Here is a 23,074-nt window from a genome sequence, read left to right as displayed (position 1 = left end):
GCAGGCAAAGGAAAGAGAGGCTCGGAAAAGAACAGGCCTTACACCGTGTGGTAAATTATCGCAACTCTCTAACTGGAAAGAGTGGGAAAGGAGCTGGTTTTCCTGGGGCAGACCTGCACCCTGAGAGGAGTAAATGTTTCTTATCCTGTTTTAAAAGATAATATAGGCAGACCTATATTAGAGAGATTCTAAGTTGGGCTCCAGACCCTCACAATGAAGCAAATATCGTAATAAAGCTAGCCACATGAATGCTTTCCCAGTGCATATAAAAGTTGTGTTCACACTACACTGGGGTCTACCAAGTGTGCAATAGCATGTCTACGAAAACAACGTACAGATCTTATTTTAAATTAAAAGAATGCTAACCAGCCTCTGAGCCTTCAGAGTCCTAGTAGTAATACGAGTAAAATCAAAGATCACTGACCACAGAGACTGTAAAAAATGTGATGGTGAAAAAGTCTGAAAGACTGAGAACTAGCAAAATGTGAGACACAGGAGACAAAGTGAGCAAGTGCTGTTGGAAAAAATGTCACTCACAGACTATCTAACGGCACGAACGGCTTGAGAGCGCTGCCATAATTTTTAATTTGTTAAAAAAAAAAAAAAAAAAAAGCCAGGATCTGTGCAGCACAATACATCCAAGTATGTCTACACACGGGTTTCCCAGGTGGTTCAGTTGGTATGCAATCCTCCTGCAATGCAGGAGACCTGGGTTTGATCCCCGGGTCGGGAAGATCCCCTGGAGGATGAAATGGCAACCCACTCCAGGATTCTTGCCTGGCAAATGCCAGGGACAGAGGAGCCTGGTGGTCTACAATGCATGGGGTCACAAAGCGTCAAACCCGACCGAGTGACTAAACAACAAGGTCTAGACACAGATACATGTTTCTACTTTGAGAAGACACAGCCAACGGTCACACTACTAATTATGGCTTTTAAAAATGAATGAAAGCACAGTGGAAAGGGTGGTACCCACAAGCTCTAAGTAAGGAACTGGGGCTACTTGGGGACAGTGAAATTTTCCTAAAACGTGTGTGCTCTTGCCAGATCTTCAGACTTCCCTAGAGCATAGTAAACATATTTGGGAATCAAGGGAGGCTCCCTGATAGCTCAGCCAGTAAAGAATCCGCCTGCAATGCAGGAGACCTGGGTTCCATCCCTGGGTTGGGAAGATACCCTGGAGCAGGGAAAGGCTACCCACTCCAGTATTCTGGCCTGCAGAATTTTCCATGGACTGTATAGTCCATGGGATTGCAAAGAGTTGGACACAACCGAACGACTTTCTCTTTTCAGATGGTTTGTCAGGCCCTCTGGTGGCTAAAACAGCAGGGTTTTTAAATTTTTTCTTTTAAAAAAAAAAAAAAAGAATTTATTTTTTACATTTATTTATCGGGTCTTGGTTGTGGCACACCAGGATCTTCACTGCATCCCGTGGGGAACACGGGCCGTCTAGTTGTGGCATGTGGGCTTTCTTGCTGCACAGCACGTGGGATCCTGGTTCCCCGACCAGGGCTCAAACCGGCATCCCCTGCATTGCAAGGCAGATCTTTAACCACTGGACGACCGGTGAGGTGGCCCCTGAGAGAGAGGAAGGCCATTGGCTGAGAGCTGATCTCTAGCATCACAGTTATTGGGACCAGATTAGGCAGCAAAATGCAGGGGACCAAACGCTGCTCTGGTGCCACCTAGAGTCCCCAGGTGGAACAGACACAGGAGGGGCAGATATAAGATGCTCATCTCCGTAGAAGACTTGTGTTTCTTCCTACACAAGACAAACACCTGAGTGGCTTTCAACCACCGGGAGCCCGCCAGCGTGGGGCCGTGAGGGGTGCACAGGCCACCAGTGAGCCAGTGAAGTCACTCAGCCGCGTCCGGCTCTCTGTGATCCCGTAGACTGTAAGCCCACCATGCTCCTCCGTCCGTGGGATTTTCTCCAGGCAAGAGCACTGAAATGGGTTTGCCATTTCCCTTCTCCAGGGGAATCTTCCCGATCCTGGGGATCGAACTCAGGTCTCCCTGCATTGCAGGCAGATGCTTTTGCAGTCCGAGTCACCAGGCACGGGCCACAGTTTGGGTTAAAACAAGACGCCCCAATGCGAGGGGGCAAGGGATACCTGCTCGGGGTTAACCACCTCATGTGTACAGCGAGGGAAGACCCACACGGAAGCTAAAGTGCCCCTGAGCTGTCAGGGATGCAGAGCCCTCAGAAGACATCAAACAGGAGTGGACCCGGGTGCTATGGAAGGAACACATCCCCCCAACGCAGGCCACAGTCGGACACAAGCCAGCTTGGCTGCGGGAGACCAGCAAGGACGCCCCTTTCCGGGAGGGAGGAGGCTGGCATAGCTCAGCCCAGAGATGCACGAATCCGTGTGGTCAGGGATGCTCGGGAGAAAAGACTCAAGATCTGGCCAGGGCAGGGGGTGCTGACGCCCGCCCCAGTGTGGACAGCTCTGAACTCCAGCAGCTCCGGAAACACACTGGGGCTGAGTCCAAGCCATGCCCACCGGGAAACTAACAGTGTGACAGGTCACCCGAGCAAACAGGAGAGACATCCTCTGTACTCCAGTGGCTACTGCGGCTCAGACAATCTTAAAGAAAAAATACGAGTATTGTAGAAAACGTGGCACAGTTAAAAACTAGAAGGCCGATAAGACAACAAACGGCTTCCCTGTTGGCTCAGCTGGTAAAGAATCCGCCTGCAATGCGGGAGACCTGGGTTCGATCCCTGGGTTGGGAACATCCCCTGGAGAAGGGAATGGCTACCCATTCCAGTATTCTGGCCTGGAGAATTCCATGGACTAGTAGAATAACCCGCAACCTAAAGGTGACCGTGAGTAACACCTCTCTGCATTTCTTTCTCCCTGTTTCAGATGGTTCAGAGTCCTGCAGGCTGGGTGGGGCCTTTCTCTCTGCAGCCTGCCAGGATTGGTGAGCATTTCTGCGTGCCACTGTCACTCTTCTAAAATGTCTTTTTTTTTTTTTTTTTTGGCCATGTGGCATGCAGGATCCTAGTTCCCTGACCTGGGATCAAACCTGGGCCCTCTGCCTCAGAAGCATGGAATCTCAACCACTGAATCGCCAGGGAAGTCCCTAAAGTGTCACTTTTAATATAGCCTAGTATTCTTTCCATGTAAATGCTGAAAAAGCTATGGTGTTGACTAGCAAAACACTGGCTTGTCTAGTTTCCAAATCAAATTATCCATCCTAAGGAGGGTTCCCTGAAACCTTTTCCACCAGGTGCACACCAAAATTAATCTCAGTTTGAAAAAGAAACTTTAGCCCGCCGGGCTGCTCTGTCCATGGGATTTTCCAAGCAAGTATACTGGAGTGGGTTGCCATTTCCTTCTCCAGGGGATCTTTCCCACCCCAGGGATTGAACTCAGGTCTCCCACACTGTGGGCAGACTCTGTCCTCTGAGCCACAAGGGAATCCCAGTTTACTTATTAAAAAATTAAAAATAATTTTATATGGCAGGTGGTCTTTTTCTTTTATTTTTAAAGGAAGAGGTTTAGATCAGAAATATTAAACATGCTAGGATACCACTGAATATTAGAATAGATCTATATCTTGAAAATTCATCTCTCAAAAAAAGCAATAAATAAAAATCACGTGAATGCCGGGTTATTTCCTAACCTTTCCAAATGCAGCAAGACAGCCGTTGCCTCAGAAAATAAACACAGCCTGCATGTGGTCCCCGCACGGTGGGCCTGAGAATACAAGGTCTGCAGGGCTGGGAGGCCAGCGAGGAAGGCAGAGCCTTGGCTGGACACCGCGACAGGGGAACTGCAGGGTGTGTGGGCTGCAGGTGACGCTGGCCACGGGGAGACTTCTTGGGGAATAAAACTGACTGTGCCAGCATCTTAAAAGCAAGAGTCAGAGTGGACGGCAGTGGGAAGGGTTCTGCACATAAAGGAGAGCCTGGAAAGTCCTGCAGATGCTTCCCACTGAATACTGGGGTGGCTGAGATGAGCTCCAGGCAGGGAGCCCCCAAAGCTTCGGGACGCAGGGGGACAGAGGTCTGATTGATGCTGACGGTGTGCCTGAGCGGGAGGAGAGCCAAATCTGCAAATACCTTTTTTTATTAAGTGTTTTGAAACCAACACATCCAAAAGCACCACCCTACACCCTACAGACACTAGGAGAAGACTCTTGAGAGTCCCTGGGACTGCAAGGAGATCCATCCTAAAGGAAATCAGTCCTGAATATTCATTGGAAGGACTGATGCTGAAGCTGAAACTCCAATAGTTTGGCCATCTGATGCGAAGGCCTGACTCATTGGAAAAGACCCTGATGCTGGGAAAGATTGAAGGCAGGAGAAGAAGGGGACGACAGAGGAGGAGATGCTTGGATGGCATCAGCGACTCGTTGGACGTGAGTTTGAGCAAACTCCGGGAGTTGGTGATGGACAGGGAGGCCTGGCGTGCTGCAGTCCCTGGGGTCGCCAAGAGTCGGACACGACCGAACGATTGAACAACAACGGACGCTGGATGAAGCCTCGCCCTGAGCTGCAGCTGCCTTCCTGCCCCGGCCATGCCTCTCTGTCTCCAGAGCTGTCTCTGCTTCCCACCACTCCAAGGTCCCTGCAACTCAGCTCGGCAGATCAGGCCCTCGCTCCGCAACCCTCAGCTGCTCCCAGCGGCCAGGGAGGGCCTGTCGTGGGCTCCCTGGGTGGGCTGCCCACACTGGCACAAGGGCTCCTGGCCATTCAGAAGCGAGCTGGGGTCTGAGACTCCCAGCTCTAGCCCCGGGCTAACCCCCACCCTGCCAAGCTTCCCTGTGCCAGTCTCATTAGGAGGCCCTGGCATCGCTACACAGGTCCACGTCTGTGTCTCCAACCTGGCTCAGCCTTCAGAGCCGACACAGGGGTCGGCTTCCAGCCTGAGCTTTCCCAGTCCCCGCCCATCACCTGCTCAGCTGCCAGCACCCCCGAGGGCAGGAACCAAGGGGATGACGTTGGCTGCCTGGCTGGAGCGCTTCCAACAATGTACGTGAATGAATAAAAAACATACGTCAGAGCCGTCTGTTGAGTGGCGGAGTGTTTCCCCCCACTCCCCACCCCTCCGCAAGCAATGATCTGACAACATGGAGCTGTGGATGGTGACATCATTCTCGATGAAAGGCGATTAAGAGGCCAGTATTTCCTGCCTTTATACAGTAGGACAAAGAAGTGAAGATAAAAATTCCCAAGTGACCCAACAGGCTGAAACTGACACCAGACATCAAAGCAGCATTTTAGGCAAATGCCGCATCCGCATGGGATCAAAGCTTCAGGGTTCCACCCCCATGAAGCCGGGGCACCCCTTATCTGTCCCCTAGCCAGGACAAGTGCATACTTGTCTCGGCCACTCATGTTCCCCGGATGTATTTGCAGGAAAGACCACAATAGACATGTCACACAATGAACACAGGCAGAAGGGGGACAGACCCAAGTGACTGGGCTGTCTTTCTGTTAACTTTTGAAAGGGGGCGGTGGGGGGTGACTGTCTCACTTTTTGTGACCCCAAGGGCTGTAGCCCGCCAGGCTTCTCTGTCCATGGGAATTCTCCAGGCAAGAATACTGCAGTGGATTGCATTTCCATCTCCAGGGGATCTTTCCGACCCAGGGATGGAACCCACATCTCCTGCATTGGCAGGCGGATTCTTTACCCACTGAGCCACCAGCGAAGCCCAACCCAGCAACAGCAACACGCAACCATTAATATAACTAAATATAAATTAACATAACTAAATATAAGCAACAGAGTTGGTGAGTCTTAAGAGTGTACAAACAAAAAATAAATTAAAAAAAAGAGTGTACAAACAAAAATACATGCAACATTCTCTGTGTGCCTTAATATATTAGAAACCATCACCACATTTCATCAACATTACTTGCATGCCTTTCAACGAAAAACAAATCTCAACTGTTTATCACTCTCTTCTTGGCTCTGAATAGGCAACATCTCACATAATTCACCTGATTCACTTGCTTAAGCCATACACTAAGTCTACATCTGAAAAGCAGCAGCCTTTCCCCAAATAAAGCAGTTCTGTTCCGTGTGAGTTTTTCCCCCCACCTCCTGATTTTATTTAATAAAAACAAGTCTGATCTATGTGGTGTTTTCCACCCTCCCCTCCTGAATTTACGTAATAAAAACAATGACAGAAAACAGCCCAAGCAAGTCAACATCTGCCCAATATAAACCGGTGGGTCTACTCTGTTTTATAGGAAAGCAAGCATAGTGGCCAACAGCCATAAGCCCCCAAACGCTCAAAACAGAAACTTTTCCCCTGAAATGTGAATGATGGCTTTCAGATCACTCTGCAGAAGCACTGGGGTAAGACAGATACCCGGAACACACAAGAGTTTCTGTCCCAGGAAGAGCTCTCCAGGAGGCGGGGGGAGATGGGGGGTGGGGGAGAGAAAGGAGGGGAGGGGGAGATGGAGTGGAGGGGGAGGGGAGGAGGGGGGAGGGAGAGGGAGGGGAGAAGGGGGGAGGGAGAGGGAGGGGAGGAGGGGGGAGATGGGAGAGGGAGGGGAGAAGGAGAGGGGAAGGGGGGAGGGGAGAGGGGGAGGGGAGGGGGGAGGGGAGAGGGGGAGGGGAGAAGGGGAGGGGAGGGGGGGAGGAGAGAAGGGGAGGGGAGGGGGGGAGGGGAGAGGGGGAGGGGAGAAGGGGAGGGGATGGGAGGGGGAGAGAGAGAGAGAGAGAAGGGGAGGGGAGGGGAGAAGGGGGAGGGGAGAAGGGGGGGAGAAGGGGGAGGGGAGAAGGGCGGGAGCATCTCCAGTAAGACAGACATCCCCCTGAACACAGTTTCTGCCCCAGAGCTCTCCAGGAGGGGAGTGGGGTGGGAAGAGGGAAGGGATGGGGAGAAGGGGGAGGGTAAGAAGGGAGTGGAGGGGGAGTAGGGGGGAGGGGGAGGAAGGAGGGAAAGAAGGGAGGGGACGGGGAGAAGGGAGAGGAATGGGACAAGGGGAGAGGGAGAAGGGGGAGAGGAGGAGGGGGAAGAGGGAGGGAAAGAAGGGAGAGGAATGGGAAAAGGGGAGAGGGAGAAGGGGGAGCGGGGGAGGGGGAAGGGAGGGGAGGGGAGAACGGGGGAGGGGGAGGGAAGCATCTCCTGTATGATAGACATTCCCCTGAACACACAGAGTTTCTGTCCCAGGAAGAGTTCTTGAGTAGGGGAGCAGGGCTGGGCAGAAGGGAGGGGAGGGGGAGAAGGGAGAGGAATGGGAGAAAGGGGAGGGGAGAAGGGGGAGGGGGAGAAGGGGGAGAGGGAGACACAACCTGCCCGGTCCTAGCCACCCCTCTCCTCTTGCAGCTTCAGGAGCATCTGCGCTCATCACTGCTGGGGCCACGCACAGAGCCGCCTGCTCAGGACAGCTCCAAGGAGCCAGCGGCAGAGGGGAGGCCGGACACGACGCTGGCTCGGTGAGAACTCACTGCAGCTCCGGGCCGTGCAGAAAGCCACGCATGTGGCAGGAAACCTGCTCCGAGCAGGCGTGCGTGCCGTCACTGGAGTGGACACCTGCCTTCTTTAAATGGGTCACCGTGCCACAGCATCGGGCTAACCCTCACCACCTCCTGCAGCAAAAGCCTGCATCCCTGGGTGTTAATCTGCTCCTGAATGTGAGCTTAGCCTGGAATCAGAGTCACGGAAAGCTTTAAGGCGTCCGGCAGAGCAGCAGAAAGGAACAAAGAATCTGCCTTAAGGACAGTGTGGTCCTGGCAAAACGGCTCACAGCAGCGGGCGGACCGCTCGAGAGTGAGATGAATGATGAAGTGGCAGGCAAGGCTCATTGTAAACAGACTCCTATTCACCAAACAAATGTGGCAAAAAGAGCAGAAGAGCCATTCCAAGCGGCACGGTAGTTTACGATATGATACTTGGAAGAAATTTTCCGTACAGTGATTGAAATTCCATGCACTCCAAAAAGGGAGCTGAACATACGGTCATTTGCCCGGAGCCGAGGCCGGTGGATGAGGTTTGGGTGCTCTGCACGCAGAGGTTTTTAGTGCATGTTTGATAGCAGCCAGCAGACACAGCCTGAACCCAGCGCTGGCGAGAACTCCCCCTTCCTCAGCGCGTCTCCAACAGCGAGGACGGCCCCTGTTAATCAGGAAAATGCCACAAGTGACCCAGTTTCGGGTCTTAACCTTTTCCAAGCGCATTTGCTTAAGCCAGTGGCGTGACTGAGGTGGCCGCCCCGCAAAACAGCCAGCGGCCCTCAGGGAAACACTGGCAGCCCTCAGGGAAATACCGGTGCCCACATCCCTCCCACACCTGCCCATCAGGATCTCGGGGCGGGGAAGACAGGTGTACCGGAGTCAGACCAGGAGACGTTCCCACATCCGCTTCAACTTCCCTGTGAGCATCAGTTCCTTGGCCAAGAAAGAGGGAACAAGAAAGAGCCCAGGAGGCAGACCAGTGGCTCCCCCTGCTCCCCGGGTGCTCTTACTCCACGCAGATGCCTGGATGAGCCTGGGCGTCTCGGAGGAGGACGTATGTGCACCTGCGGGGCTCCTGTGACCATTCTTTGTTCCCCGATCACACGACCCTGGGAGGGAGGCAGTGCCGGCTCTCATCCGTCCGGGAAAGAAGCTTGGCTGCAGACAGATCAGTGATTGGGGCTCCTGTCCCCCAAGGCTTCTAAATGATGACAAGATATGTGGGGCCCGAGGAAACCGACATCTCCACTTTGAGAGGCAGGGCTCTGCTCTCGGCAAGGACGAGAAAGACAAACACACCCAGCAGAGTCACCCGCGGGAGGGAATGTGTCAACCAACAGTTCCCACTTTGGAACTGCCCTGGTGGTCCAGTGGTGAAGAATCCACCTGCCAACGCAAGGGACACGGGTTCGATTCCCGGTCTGGGAAGATCCCCCAGGCCTCGGAGCAACCAAGCCCATGTGTGACCACTCCTGAGCCCGTGCTCGGAAACAACAAAATAAACTGCAATGAGAAGCCCACGCACTGAAAATAAAGTTGACTCCCCGGCCCCCAGCCCTGGCTCGCCGCAACGATCGAGACAAACCTGTGCAACAATGAAGCCCTAGCCTAGCCCCCGCCCCTCCAAAGAAAATGAAAAACCAAAAAGACCAAACCAACCGACCAGAAAAACTGCCCACGTGGTTCGCAACGCCTTGTTTCACCTTGAAGTGCGTACATGCCTTTCTGCAGAACCTCCCAGAACAACTCAAGCTGCACTGCCGGCTCTCACCATCATGACCCTAAGCTCTTCTCAGTTTTTATCAGAAAAGCCACCTTTCCTTAAGGTGCCTGGGGTGGTTAGGTACTTAAGGGTTAAAGAAGCGCCTCCTCCGTCTGGTCAACCTCCAACACTGGATTAATTGTGTGTTGGCGGCTCAGTCAAAGAACTCACTGCAGAGTGCCTTTATAAACTAATCACTTAGAAAGAGTATGTGATCTATTGTGGAGTTCTACATGGAATCTGGGTCTCCTGCACCGCAGGCGGTCTCTACCTGACTGAGGCACCAGGGAAGCCCCAGGCATAAAACACTAGAAAAAAAAAACACTAGAAAACTGCTCTTCTCAGACATGCAAGTCAGATTAGTGATTGCCTAGGGATGGAGACGGACAAGAATGGGGAGATTAGACAGAGAAGGATACAGGCTTCCCAGGCGGTGCAGTGGTAAAGAATCCACCTGCCAATGAAGGAGATGCAGGACATTTGGGTTCAATCTCTGGGTCGGGAAGATCCCCTGGAGAAAGGAAAGGCAACCCACTGCAGTATGCTCGCCTACAGAATCCCATGGACAGAGGAGCCTGGCGGGCTACAGTCCATGGGGTCGCAAAGAGTCATGTGACTGAGTGACCAAGCAGGGAAGGATACATGTTATTGATTTAAGAACTCAATTTAATTTATTTTTTTCATTTATTTTTATTAGTTGGAGGCTAATTGCTTTACAATATTGCAGTGGTTTTTGTCATACACTGACATGAATCAGCCATGGATTTACATGTATTCCCCATCCCGATCCCCCCTCCCGCCTCCCTCTCCACCTGAACCCTCTGGGTCTTCCCAGTGCACCAGGCCCGAGCACCTGTCTCATGCATCCAACCTGGGCTGGCGATCTGTTTCACCCTAGATAATATACATGTTTCGATGCTGAAGAACTCAATTTTAAAAGCACTCACAGGACTTCCTGGGTATTCCTAGTGTTCAAGCTGCTTTTAGAAAAGGCAGAGGAAGTAGAGATCAAATTGCCAACATCCGCTGGATCATCAAAAAAGAGAGTTCCAGAAAAACATCTATTTCTGCTTTATTGACTATGGCAAGGCCTTTGATTCTGTGGATCACAAGAAACTATGTAAAACTCTGAAAGAGATGGGAATACCAGACCACCTGACCTGCCTCTTGAGAAACCCGTACGCAGGTCAGGAAGCAAGTTAGAACTGGACATGAACAACAGACTGGTTCCAAATAGGAAAAGGAGTACGTCAAGGCTGTATATTGTCACCCTGCTTATTTAGCTTATATGCAGAGTACATCATGAGAAACGCTGGGCTGGCTGGAGGAAGCACAAGCTGAAATCAAGATTGTGGGGAGAAATATCAATAACCTCAGATATGCAGATGACACCACCCTTATGGCAGAAAGTGAAGAGGAACTAAAGAGCCTCTTGATGAAAGTGAAAGAGGAGAGTGAAAGAGTTGGCTTAAAGTTCAACATTCAGAAAACTAAGATCATGACATCTGGTCCCATCACTTCATGGCAAATAGATGGGGAAACAGTGGCTGACTTTATTTTTCTGGGCTCCAAAATCACTGCAGATGGTGATTGCAGCCATGAAATTAAAAGACACTTATTCCTTGGAAGGAAAGTTATGACCACCCTAGACAGCATATTAAAAAGCAGAGACATTACTTTGCTAACAAAGGTCCATCTAGTCAAGGCTATGGTTTTTCCAGTGGTCACGTAAGGATGTGAGAGTTGGACTGTGAAGAAAGCTGAGCGCCGAAAAATTGATGCTTTTGAAAAAATTGTGGTGTTGGAGAAGACTCTTGAGAGTCTCTTGGACTACAAGGAGATCCAACCAGTCCATCCTAAAGGAGATCAGTCCTGAGTGTTCATTGGAAGGACTGATGTTGAAGCTGAAACTCCAATACTTTGGCCACCTGATTCGAAGAACTGACTCATTTGAAAAGACCCTGATGCTGGGAAAGATTGGGGGCAGGAGGAGAAGGGGACAACAGGTGATGAGACGGTTGGATGGCATTGCCGATTCGATGGACATGGGTTTGGGTGAACTCCGGGAGTTGGTGATGGACAGGAAGGCCTGACGTGCTGTGGTTCATGGTGTCACAAAGAGTTGGACATGACTGAGCGACTGAACTGAACTGAACTGAACTGAACTGAAAGAATCCTAGTGGCTAAGACTCCACGCTCCCAATGCAGGGGGCCCAGGTTCAATCCCTGGTCAAGGGACTAGATCCCACATGCTGAAACTAACAACTGGCACAGCCAAACAAATAATTCTTTTAATTAAAAAAATATAACAGTATGGAGTTTTAAAAGTCCTTACTATGTGCATCATCAGGATTTAAAGCAGGAATTCACCATGTGCCAAGTGACAGGAACAGATCCTAATATTAACTAATTCCCTAGTTTGTAAAATTCACCAGTTTATAAACTTCATATTTCTAAGCAAAAACCATTTCAGAGTTTTCTAATAGGCAAAATAATTCCTCCCTGTGTGCATGTTCTGTCACTCAGTCGTGTCTTGACTCTCTGCGACCCCATGGACTGCAGCCCACCAGGCCCCTGTGTCCATGAGATCGTCCAGGCAAGAATACTGGAGTGGGTTGCCATTTCCTCCTCTAGGGGATCTTACCAACCCAGGGATCGAACCTGTGTCTGCCGCATGCGCAGGCGGATTCTTCACCACTGAGCCACCTGGGAAGCCCAAATAATACTTACACACAGTGTTAAAATTTTAATATAAAATGACTTAAAATTTTTAAAAATATCTAAGCTTGTTATTCAAAGTGTGTTTTGTTTTTTTTAAAAGCATCTGAACCAACCACTTGTCTTGGTTTTATAACATATTATACACGTTACTTAGATTCCTAAGCTCAGTGGTCTCTGAGTCTCTGTGACCCCATGGACTGTGTAGCCCGCTAGGCTCCTCGGTTCATGGGATTCTCCAGGCCAGAATACTGGAGTGGGTTGCCATTTCTTTCTCCATGTTACTTCCAAACTAGATAATCATTCTGCACACCTGTCACTTAAAGGGAACCCGGGTATGCAGAATGCAAAAGTTAGCGTCTACACTGGGGGCTCCCCTCCACCCTTCCGAGTCCAAATCTGACCGTGTTCCCACAAATCTGTTAGATACCCGCTTGTCCCCACCAGTAAGCAGGCCTCCAGGCCTCCTCTCTCTCCTCCCACCACCAGTTCTCACGGCTTGTGCTCCAAACACAACTCAGATCGTCTTGTTTTCAGACACTCACATATGTTCCTCGAGTTCAGAACAAGCTTCTGAACACATGGAAGGATGTCCCACCTCACTCCCGTGGACAGAAATGCCTGCTTCCAACAATAAAAGCATCTGTCACCTGTCCCATCCACAAAGGCAGCAAAAACAAACTTCAGGAGGCACACAGCTTCTGACTCAAAACCTCCCAGGCAAGGAATGGACCACGATGCCTTACGCACACGCGGACGTGGGTGCAAACGAGTCACAGCACAACACTGTCTGCTACACGAACACCCCGGAAGCACCATGAACATCCACGCAGAGAGGATCTGTTAACGCACACAGGGGACCATCCAGACCTCGGAGCATCACGGGGTCGTTAGGACAAGTCACGAGTCAGGCCTCAGGGTGCTCAACCTGTAACAAACCCCACTTTCACGTGTACACACACAAGCACCTACCTGTTTCTAAAAGAAAATCTAAGCTCGTAGTACTGAGACGGCCACTCTCCAGAGAGGCAAAATGAGGGGATGGAGAGGGGGTGGGAGAAAGGTTGATGGATTCCACGCAATTCTCTTTTGAAAGTGAATATTGGGACCTGCCTGGTGGTCCAGTGGCTAAGAATATGCGCTGTGCACCCAGGGCCGCGGGGTTCCATCCCCAGTCAGGGAACTAGATCCCAGGTGCCACAACTAAGACCGGGAACACCCAAATAAAAATAAATACTTAACGACGACAAGAAAACCGAAATGTTTTCCCACGTCCACATGTCACTCTCAGTACTGATAAATGCAGAATAAAAAAAAATCACACTTGGAGAAAACTGTAGCTAGCTGGTATTCCAGCAGCCACCCCTGAGGAGTGGTTGTTCTGACCACTGCGCAGTGAGCAAACCCTTTGGGGGCACTTCGTAGAACCCTTTAGGGTCACTGCAACTGACCGCTCCTGGGGGACCAAACCTGCAGCTGACTCCGGGGAACACACCACACGGAACCCCAAAAGCTGCTCCTCTTTAAAAGTGCAGAGGTCGATGAGGTGACCCCAGAGAAACGATACACCACCACAGCACCTCTCATGTCCCCTCCACCCCTAAGGGCTCGGAAACGGCCACGCCGGGACTCTAGTTTTCTGATTCATGAGGACAATCACCTACTCCACGGAGCAATGAGGCTGCTCCGTTAATGCAGCAAACAACAAAACTTTTTCCTGCTTCCCTTTCCCAACCTCCTCCTTGGATGCTATTTTGGTTCAAAAAAAAAAAACCTTTGGGATATGTCTTCAAGTCTGTACTAAAAACTGAAGTGCATGGGGAGGTCAATTTACTTTTTTAAAATTTACAATCCTGGAAAAGACTGGACTGATTCTGCAAAAAAAAAAAAAAAAAAAAGGCAGGTTAACACTGTACTGTGAATGAGCCAACTGTGAAATACCAAGTCGAGGATTATTTCTCTATATAAAAGCAGTCACAGGAACTTCTTGGTGGTGCAGTGGTTAAGACTCTGGCACCATCACTCTGGGGCCCTGACTTTGATTTCTGGTCAGGGAACTAAGATCTTGCAAGAATTCTATGGAATACTCCAGGCAAGAATACTGGAGTGAGTAGCCTTTCCCTTCTCCAGGGGATCCTCCCAACCCAGGGATTGAACCCAGGTCTCCTGCATTGCAGGTGGATTCTTTACCAGATGAGCTACCAGGGACACCCAAGAATACTGGAGTGGGTAGCCTATCCCTTTTCCAGGGGATCTTCCCGACCCAGGAATCGAACCGTGGTCTGCTGCACTGCAGGCAAATTCTTTACCAGCTGAGCCACCAGGGGAAGCCAGCAAGCTGTGTAGCCAGCATGGCCCAAAACAATCACCAACACCTCCGTGCTGCCCAGCTGTACTGTTCTAGTTCCAGCATGTAAAAGCATCAGGTCCCCAATTTCGTTCTCTGACCCCCTCAAATGATCCCAACTCCCATTCACAATTTGCTTTCTAAGCAAGGATGCTTGCCCGCCCCAGAGCTCAGCACAGTGCTAGAAACACCTGGATGTCCGCATACACCACTCCACGTTAGCATGAGACCCAGAAATCCGGTAGCCTGCCACCTTGTGTTAAAAATGGACCATGACACTTTGCTTCATTCAGAGCATCAGCTATGGCCAGGGATAAGATTTAAGGAATCAAAACCACTTCATAAATCAAAAATTAACACTCAGCAATAATGCAAAGAAGGAATCTTGTAAGAACTGACCGTTACCAGGAACTCTACTCAATACTCCGTGACAAGCACAGAAAAAGAATCTAAAAAAAGAGTAGATATATATATATATGTATAACTGACTCAATTTGCTGTCTTTTCCAAAGAGTCAGCTGTTTGCATCAGGAAGCCAAAGTATCGGAGCTTTAGCTAAGTTAACTATACTCCAACATAAAACTAAGTAAAAAAAAAAAAAAGAAAGAAAAAAAGGAAATCTTTTAAATTTGTGATGTTGTATTCATCCTTGGCCAAGAGATGAATCATTCGTGTACTTCCTAAGTGTACATGCTCACACATGTATGCACAGACAGACACACAGACACATGTCCACATCAGGACTGCCAGAGCTGGCACAGGGCAGCCAACAGACTCCACGCTTTGCTGGCCCGCTCATCTCTGTCCGTAAACAAGGCCTGACGCCCAGGTCTTACCTTTTCACCACCAGCTTCAGGGTCTTATGTGACCCCTTCACTAGGCAGATGGCCTCCTGCCTAAACCCAGACAGGCCGACGTCGTTGATGCCCACGATCTCGTCTCCGGCCAGCAGTTTGTCCACAGCCGCAGCTTTGCTCCCTTCTTCGACCTGCAATGCAGAAAGAGGGTCCGTGAGCTGCCCCCCTGAAGGAGCAAACCAGTCCTCAGGAGGACAGGAGGACGTGTTGGTGACAGCTCTGTGCCATCCACCAGTTCTCGGACTGGTTTCAGGATGACCCAGGAAAGAAGGGATCCAGCTTGGGCCCTGGTTCCCGCTGAGAGACCAGGGATGCGCCCCTCGTCTGGTCTGTACCCCTGATCCGGTCTGCATCTGCAAGACCTACCGTTTACGGAGGGGGCAGCAGAGTACACGAACACTCAAAAAAACACACCAGAAACAGGGGATCCAGATGGGCCCCTCTGCTTTCTGGATCTCCTTCCTCCAAAAAAAAAACAAAAAAGAGGGGTGTTTTAAAATTACTGACGAGTTATGTCTCACCCATCAACCCTGCACCTAGAGCTTCCCTGGGGGTCCCGTGGTTAAGAATCCACCTGCCAATGCAGGTTAGATCCCTGGTCATGGAAGAGTCCACGTGCCACAGTGCAAGGAAACTCATGTATGACAACCGCTAAGCCTGCGCTCCAGAGCCCGGGGGGCCACAACTACTGAGCCCATGCACCCTAGAGCCCATGCTCCACAAGAGAAGCCATTGCAATGAAAAGCCCCCGCACTGCACATGGACAGGGGCCCTTGCTCGCCACAACTGGAGAAAGCCCACGTGCACCAACAAAGATCCACCAGAGCCAAAAAAATAAAGTTTTTTTTTAAAAGTCCTGCACCTAGGACTTTTTCTGTAACAGCTTTCTTTCAATGTTTTCTTTATTTTCTTATTTCTGTAACAGCTTTATTTAGCTGTAAGTCAAATACACACCAATCCACCCACGTACACATGAATGAATGAACTGTTAGTTGTACTCAGAGTCATCCAACCATCACCACCCACCCAGTTGAGAACAGGCTTCCTAAGCCCAGAAGAAAGCTCGTGCCTGTCAGCAGTCACTCTCCTGTCCTCCCGGGCTCCGGAAACCATATATGTGTCTTGAATGTACCTACTGTGAACACTTGATATACACAGAGTCATACAACAGATGGCCTTTTGTGTCTGGCTTCTTTACACTCGTGATGTTTTTTCCAGGTGCATCCGTGTTGCACCCTGTGTCGGAACTCCGTTCCATCTTATGGCTGAGTGATACTCCATCGTATCGATTAACCACATTCGATTTATCTGTTCATCAGGGATGGATATATTTACTTTGTTTCTACTACTTGGTTATTCAGTCAGTTCAGTTGCTCAGTCATGTACGACTCTTTGCAACCCCATGGACTGCAGCACGCCAGGCCTCCCTGTCCATCACCTACTCCTGGAGCTTACTCAAACTCATGTCCTTTGAGTCACTGATGCCATCCAACCATCTCATCCTCTGTCATTCCCTTCTCCTCCCGTCTTCATTCTTTCCCAGCATCAGGGTCTTATCTAGTGAGTCAGCTCTTCGCATCAGGTGGCCAAAGTATTGGAGTTTCTGCTTTAGTATCAGTCCATCTAATGAATATTCAGGACTGTCTCCTTTAGGATGGACTGGTTGGATCTCCTTGCAGTCCAAAGGACTCTCAAGAGTCTTCTCCAACACCAGAGTTCAAAAGCATCAATTCTTCGGCGCTCAGCTTTCTTTAGAGTCCAACTCTCACATCCATACATTTGGCTGTCAGCGCCCCACGAACACTTGCATACACATGTTTGTGTGTGAATATGCGTTCTCATTTCCCTTGGGTGTACAACGAGGAGTAGAATATTGGGGTCATATGGTAACTAGCATAAACATTTTGAGGATCTGCTAGACTGCTTTTCTTTTTTAAAAAAAATATATTTATTTATCTATTTTGCTGTGCTGGGTCTTAGTTGCAACACATGCCATCTTCCATCTTCATTGTGGCATGGGGTCTCAGCTGTGGCAAGACCACAGGTCTCAGCTGTTCCTGAGCATGGGATCGAACCCATGTATGTAAAACACTCCCTACTCAGAGTTACACACAGTATGTATACAAGTGAACTGACCGACTCCTTAAAAGGATTTTACGGCTTTTATCCTCAGAAGTTTCAATCTGTAAATCCTTAACCCAGCTTTTCTTAGATAGTAATAATCCAACTAAGCGACGAGTAAGCCATCAATCAACCAACCTTCTTTCTCCACCAGTGGCCTGCAAACTGTGTGCTCTGCTCACTCTCTCAGGCGTCTCCGGCTCTTTGCTACCCCATGGACTGCAGCCCACCAGGCTCCCCTGTCCCTGGGATTCTCCAGGCCGAATCCTGGAGTGGGTTGCCATGCCCCCCTCCAGGGGATCTTCCCAACCCAGGGATCGAACCAGGCAGGCAGACTCTTTACAGTCTGAGCCACCGGGGAAGCCCAAGAATACTGGAGTGGGTAGCCTTTCCCTTCTCCAGGGGATCTTCCCAACCCGGGAATCGAACTGGGGTCTCCTGCACTGCAGGCAGATTCTTTACCAGCTGAGCTACCAGGGAAGCCCTATGACTCATGAATCAAATCCAGCCAGCTAGGACTTCCCTGGTGGTGCAATGGTTAAGACTCTGTGCTCCCAATGCAGGAGGCCCGGGTCCCATCCCTGGCCAGGGAAGATCCCACATGGTAGTTGGCGTGCCCTCCCCTCCCCTGCTGCAAAAAATCCAGCCAGCTGTCTTTTTTTTGTTGTTTGGGGTAAGTAAAATTTTACTGGAATACAACCACACCCATTTGTTTATACACCGCTACAGGAGAGAATGGAATAGTTTGGGGCCCATAGAGCCAAAAATATTTACTACTTGGCTTGTTACTAAAAAAAAAAAAAAAAAAAGCTGCCAACCCCTATTCTACACCAAAAAGCCATTATTTTTACAAACTGCTAGGGAAACTTGTGAAAAAGATGACTGTTTATGTGCATACCAGGGTACAGTTTTGGAAGTTCACTGTGCTCCCACTATATGCCAGGACTGACCTGAAAATCAGTTCCAAACCTCACCAGGCACTAAAGCAAGGAAATGTTCCTCCTCTGAGAGTTGCAGAGCTGGAAATAAAGCCACTGACAGGCTCAAGGATGAAACCCCATGGTACTTGGACCCGTCTCTCCGCCTGGACTCATGGACAGCTCAACCCCTCCTTAGGGTAACATTATTTATTGCAAGTTGACACCACAAACAAAATGACCACTCCGAACAGAGCTATGAAGCAATTCGTTCGGCTAACAACCGGTCTCCAAGTCTAGACGATTTTTAACCCCAATGTAATGACAGATCCCAACGTTAATAAGCTTCCACCTGGCCAAGATTACACACTCAGCCAGAAACAGCCAAGGTGAAGGATATGTGGTGGAGAGTTTAGGTTTTGACATGCCCCAGCTGGGGGTGCCCAAGGACTGTGTCCAATCGGAGGGTTGGTGGGCAGTTAGCTGGGGTGGGCGGGAGGTGGGAGTCCCCCGGGGAAAAAGATGGAGTGAACAGCAGGGGAAGGAACTTAAAAGACTGGAGAGGCGGGGATGGAGTCTGCCCACACAGAAAACAGACCCATGAACAGCGGAGGACAGAACCCTTGGGCTGCCTGGCAGAAGAGGATGAAGGAGCAGGAGACAGAGGATAAAAAAGGGGTGGGTGTCCCCAAAGAGACAACAAACAGACAGGTGCAGAGCTGGTGAATCTGAGCATCACGAGAAAGCCTTTAGGCGAAACCATGATGATGGAGGAACCTGCAGGGTCTTAGGACAGATTCTGAAGGTAGCCCTTCCTACAGGCAACTCATCACCTGGAACGACTCGGCCATGACCTGGTGAGCTTTTCCGTCTCATCCCCGCAAACCCTTGCATGCAAGACTCTCTCAAAGAGCTGTCATTAACGTCTGGCTAAGGGACTTGCCTGGAGATCCAGTGGCTGAGACTCTGAGCTCCCAAATGCAGGGTGCCCAGGGTTCGATCCCTTGTCAGGGAACTAGATCCCATGAGCCACAACTAAAGATTCTGAATGCTGCAATGAAGACGGAAGACCTTCAACGAAGATCTAGCTGGGCCAAATAAATAAAAAAATTTTTTAACAAAGGTCTGGCTTCACCCTGAAGCCCAAATCACATCGTGTTGCTTCCCTTCATCTGCAAAGACTTCCCAGCTCCTGCTCCAGCCGCAAAGACCGCATTCCAAGGCAGCCTGTCTGCCTCACCCAAACCACACTCCACCTACACTCCCAGCAAAAAAAACAGCTCCAGGTTTGGGAGACAAGAGTAGCCGGGAATCTCTGCCCGCCTCGGCTTCCTCCCCAAGACAAAGTGTTTGTCCGACATTTTTCGCGCTCATGGCGAAGAGAGTTGCAAACGAGGCAGCTTTGAAGACCCCGGGTCTGTACTCTTGACCCCATCAAGCTTCCCCCGTGAGGAAGATTTCATGAGGCTTGAACCTGGTGAAGTGCAGACCTGAAGCTGGCCCTAGGGTTCCAGGAATACGGCTCTGCCCGTCAGCTGTGTATAGTCTATCATGCGTTACCCGTGATGAGTCATGCCTCGAACGCATCGTGCATTGCATACATGCATGCTCCTTTTATCACCATTCCCTGTTTAACAGTCAAGAGAGCGCTGGGCATTGCCAGTCGCAGAGGGCACCATCTGGAGAAGCCACAAACGGGGCAGTCCTGCTCTACAACCACTGGACAAAGTTCTCAGTGTCCTTTGCTCAGGGGGGGGAAAAAAAAACTCCCTTTACAAAAGGGCAGGCAGGCAAGGACAAAGGAATCCACACCCACCCACGATGCCTGTCCATGTACCCCGGTCAGAAGGAAAGCCCCAGGCACACTCGCCAGGCCAAATATTCCAGTTTGGATTATTCACTGGAATTCTGTTTGCCAAACTCCTGTTGAGTTTTTAGGGCTTCGAAGTGTTCAAAAATGAGCAGACTGCCTTGCTGTCCTGATGGAAACGTTTACTCTGCAAACAGCAAGAGGGAGGGAAGGGGGAAGAAAAAAAAAACCACTCCATGCAAGCCTTTTTGGAAGCAAGCTTTCGTATTTCAACCAACGGATGTTGTTACGGATGATCAAAGATGACACCCACCAAGGGCGTCATCCTGATTCTCGTGGGAGCCGGGACTCACTTGGGAAGGAACTGAGTCAGGGCAGTGGGGGTGAGAGGGGCAGGGCTCGGGCTGGAGACGAAAGACCTTCAGCCCCGGACAGCAACTTGAAAGGGCCAGCAGACGTGGGGGTGGACATTCCACGGGGGGCGGGTGAGGACCCGGGGCCATCTGAAGAATGTCAGCCTGGCGGGCGAGCATGGTGCCCTGGCAAGGGGAGCCTTTGAAGATAAGGCTGGAAAGAGGAAGATGAGGAATTTGACCTTGAGTTTCCGAAGCCGGAAGGATACCCTGGAGGCAGCGGTGGGGCAGGGTGGGGGTGGGGTCCCAGAAGGCCCGGCACAGAAGCAGGGAGGTGACCCTATATCACAGGAGCAAATGCGTCTAGCAGCTTCATCCTCTAGATAGACAGGAAAAAGCATCTCTCCCGCCCAGAACACATCACAGATCAGCAGCCGCCTGTGCTCAAACCAAGACAGGGCAGGAAACACAAACGTCAGCAAGGCGCCCCGGCAGCTGGGAAGGCAGGCTGAGGGACATACTCATTGATGGACGTCAAGGGCCACTGCAGGAAAGGGGTGTGCAGTAGAGCTCAGACATGGAGCTTTGACGGTCGGGGAAAATCACAACCACCGGAGATCAGAACGGAAGGGGAAGGAACGTTTAGGTCCGGCATCGGATTTCAAAGGCCGTGAATCACACCCGTGACTTATCAGTTATGACTAGAAAGCCATCCAGGGGAGAGCCAGGACAATCACTGATTGTCACCCCCCTGGTCACCCTCCCGATTTTCCTTGTCTCCCAAGAGAGACCTGTGTCATCCAGGAAGAGGATCCAATTGCGAAGCAATTGGAGAGCGCATCTTTGGTAACAGAGAAGCCTGTGGGAAAAAATAAATAAACAAAAAACCTCCACTGAAATGTATCCAGACTTGCACATACTCTCATCACTGGTCTCGTCTCCTTGGACAATCCCGGGGAGCATCTTATCAGCCATCTGTGGAATTCAAGCTTCCCAGGAACTCTCAGTTCAGTTCCGATTCTCTGCACTCTCGTGGACTACAGCACGCCAAGCTTTCCCGTCTATCACCGGCTCCCAGAGCTTGCTCAAACTAATGTCCATTGAGTGGGTGATGCCATCCAACCAACTCACCCTCTGTCATCGCCTTCTCCTCCTGCCCTCAATCTTTCCCAGCATCAGGGTCTTTTCCAATGAGTCAGTTCTTTGCACCAGGTGGCCAAAGGACTGGAGCTTCAGATTCAGCATCAGTCCTTCCAATGAATATTCAGGACTGATTTCCTTTAGGATGGACTGGTTGGATCTCCTTGCAGTCCAAGGGACTCTTAAGAGTCTTCTTCAATAGCACAGTTCAAAAGCATCAAATACATAAATAAAACAGTGCAATTTTTTAAAAAAGAAATGCAAAGGGAAGGAAATTTGCATCAGGGGGTCAGTAGTGGCAATTCAGAACCCAAGCCAGACTTGACAGAGAACCCCAACAGGAGTGTTTAACTCTGAGCCCAGAGCCCACAGCCTCCCCATGGAAAGATAAAGTCCAAGGTATGTGCCCGCTCTCCAGGAGGGGTGAACATTCAGGGCCTCAGGGCTCTGCAGAGTCCTCACCCTCAGGGACAGCACAGCAGTCCGGAGAACACAGGCCAACCCGTGGAGGGGACGCTGTCTGCAGGGTAACACACAGGGGACAGTTTTCTGAACACCCCCGCCTGGCGAGGGGAAGTCACAATCTAGGAGAAAGGTGTGCAGAGGACAGCCATTCCAGTGCCACGCCAGTTAGCAATGCAGTGTGTCTTAAGTGCAAACCACCAGTCACCAGCTAAGTGGTGATACTGGGGCTGGACACATGGACCTCTGAGGGTGGGGCAGGCTGTGCCTCTGGAAGTGTCGTCAGCAGAGGGCACCAGAGGGACACTGGATGACGGGGCTTCCCTTCAGAAGTCAGCCCTGCTCCTAAGGGCAAGGCAGTGTCTTGACTCTTTTCAAACCAATGGACTGCAGCACGCCAGGCTTCCCTGTCCATCACCAACTCCCAGAGATTGCTCAAACTCATGTCCACCACATCAGTGATGCCATCCAACCATCTCATCCTCTTCATCCCCTTCTCCTCCCGCCTTCCATCTTTCCCAGCATCAGGGTCTTTTCCAATGAGTCAGTTCTTCGCATCAAGTGGCCAGAGTATTGGCGTCTCAGCTTCAGCATCAGGCCTTCCAATACATATTCAGGACTGACGTCCTTTAGGATGGACTGGTTGGCTCTCCTTGCAGTTCTGTTGCTCAGTCGTGTCTTGCCTCTTTTCAAACCAATGGACTGCGGCACGCCAGGCCTCCCTGTCCATCGCCAGCTCCCGGAACTTGCTCAAACTCGCGTCCGCCGCGTCGGTGACGCCATCCAACCATCTTCATCCTCTGTTGTCCCCTTCCCCATTCCGCCTTCAATCTTTCCCAGCATCAGAGAGGTCACCGGCCACAAGCCTGGAGGTGGTGTTCCTTCCAGCTGCCGTACTCTTCAGAGCTCACTTTACCCCAACGAGTGCCTAGTTAATCATTCTTCACTAAGTTGATAATAAGGAATCGTCTGCTGACAGTAATTCTTTACACCCAGGGTGGCAAACTTCTGCACCGAGAGAGCCAGACGGTAGTATTTCAAGCCTGGGGGGGGAGGGCGGGGAAAATCTTTCGGTCTCCATGGCAACCGCGCAACCCCGCCCAACAGACAAGCAGGAAGGGGTGTGTTGGTATGTGGCCAGTGCCTGGAAGCCTGCTTTC

The 23,074-nt window shown here is 50.6% G+C and overlaps 1 protein-coding gene across 2 annotated transcripts in view; it reads right to left on the bottom strand.

Annotated features, from left to right (window-relative positions):
* Nucleotides 1-23,074, bottom strand: part of SHROOM2 (shroom family member 2) — a 130,497-nt gene that overhangs the window by 53,327 nt on the left and 54,096 nt on the right. For both annotated transcript variants that reach the window (XM_065915586.1, XM_065915587.1), the window contains exon 2: nt 15,091-15,242. In XM_065915586.1, coding sequence (XP_065771658.1) covers nt 15,091-15,242 — 152 coding nt within the window. The remainder of the gene's footprint in view (nt 1-15,090; nt 15,243-23,074) is intronic.

Source organism: Muntiacus reevesi, chromosome X, assembly GCF_963930625.1.
Source record: "Muntiacus reevesi chromosome X, mMunRee1.1, whole genome shotgun sequence".
NCBI lineage: Eukaryota > Metazoa > Chordata > Mammalia > Artiodactyla > Cervidae > Muntiacus > Muntiacus reevesi.
Note: the sequence above shows the minus strand (reverse complement) of the source record. Positions and strands in the feature narration are given on the sequence as shown.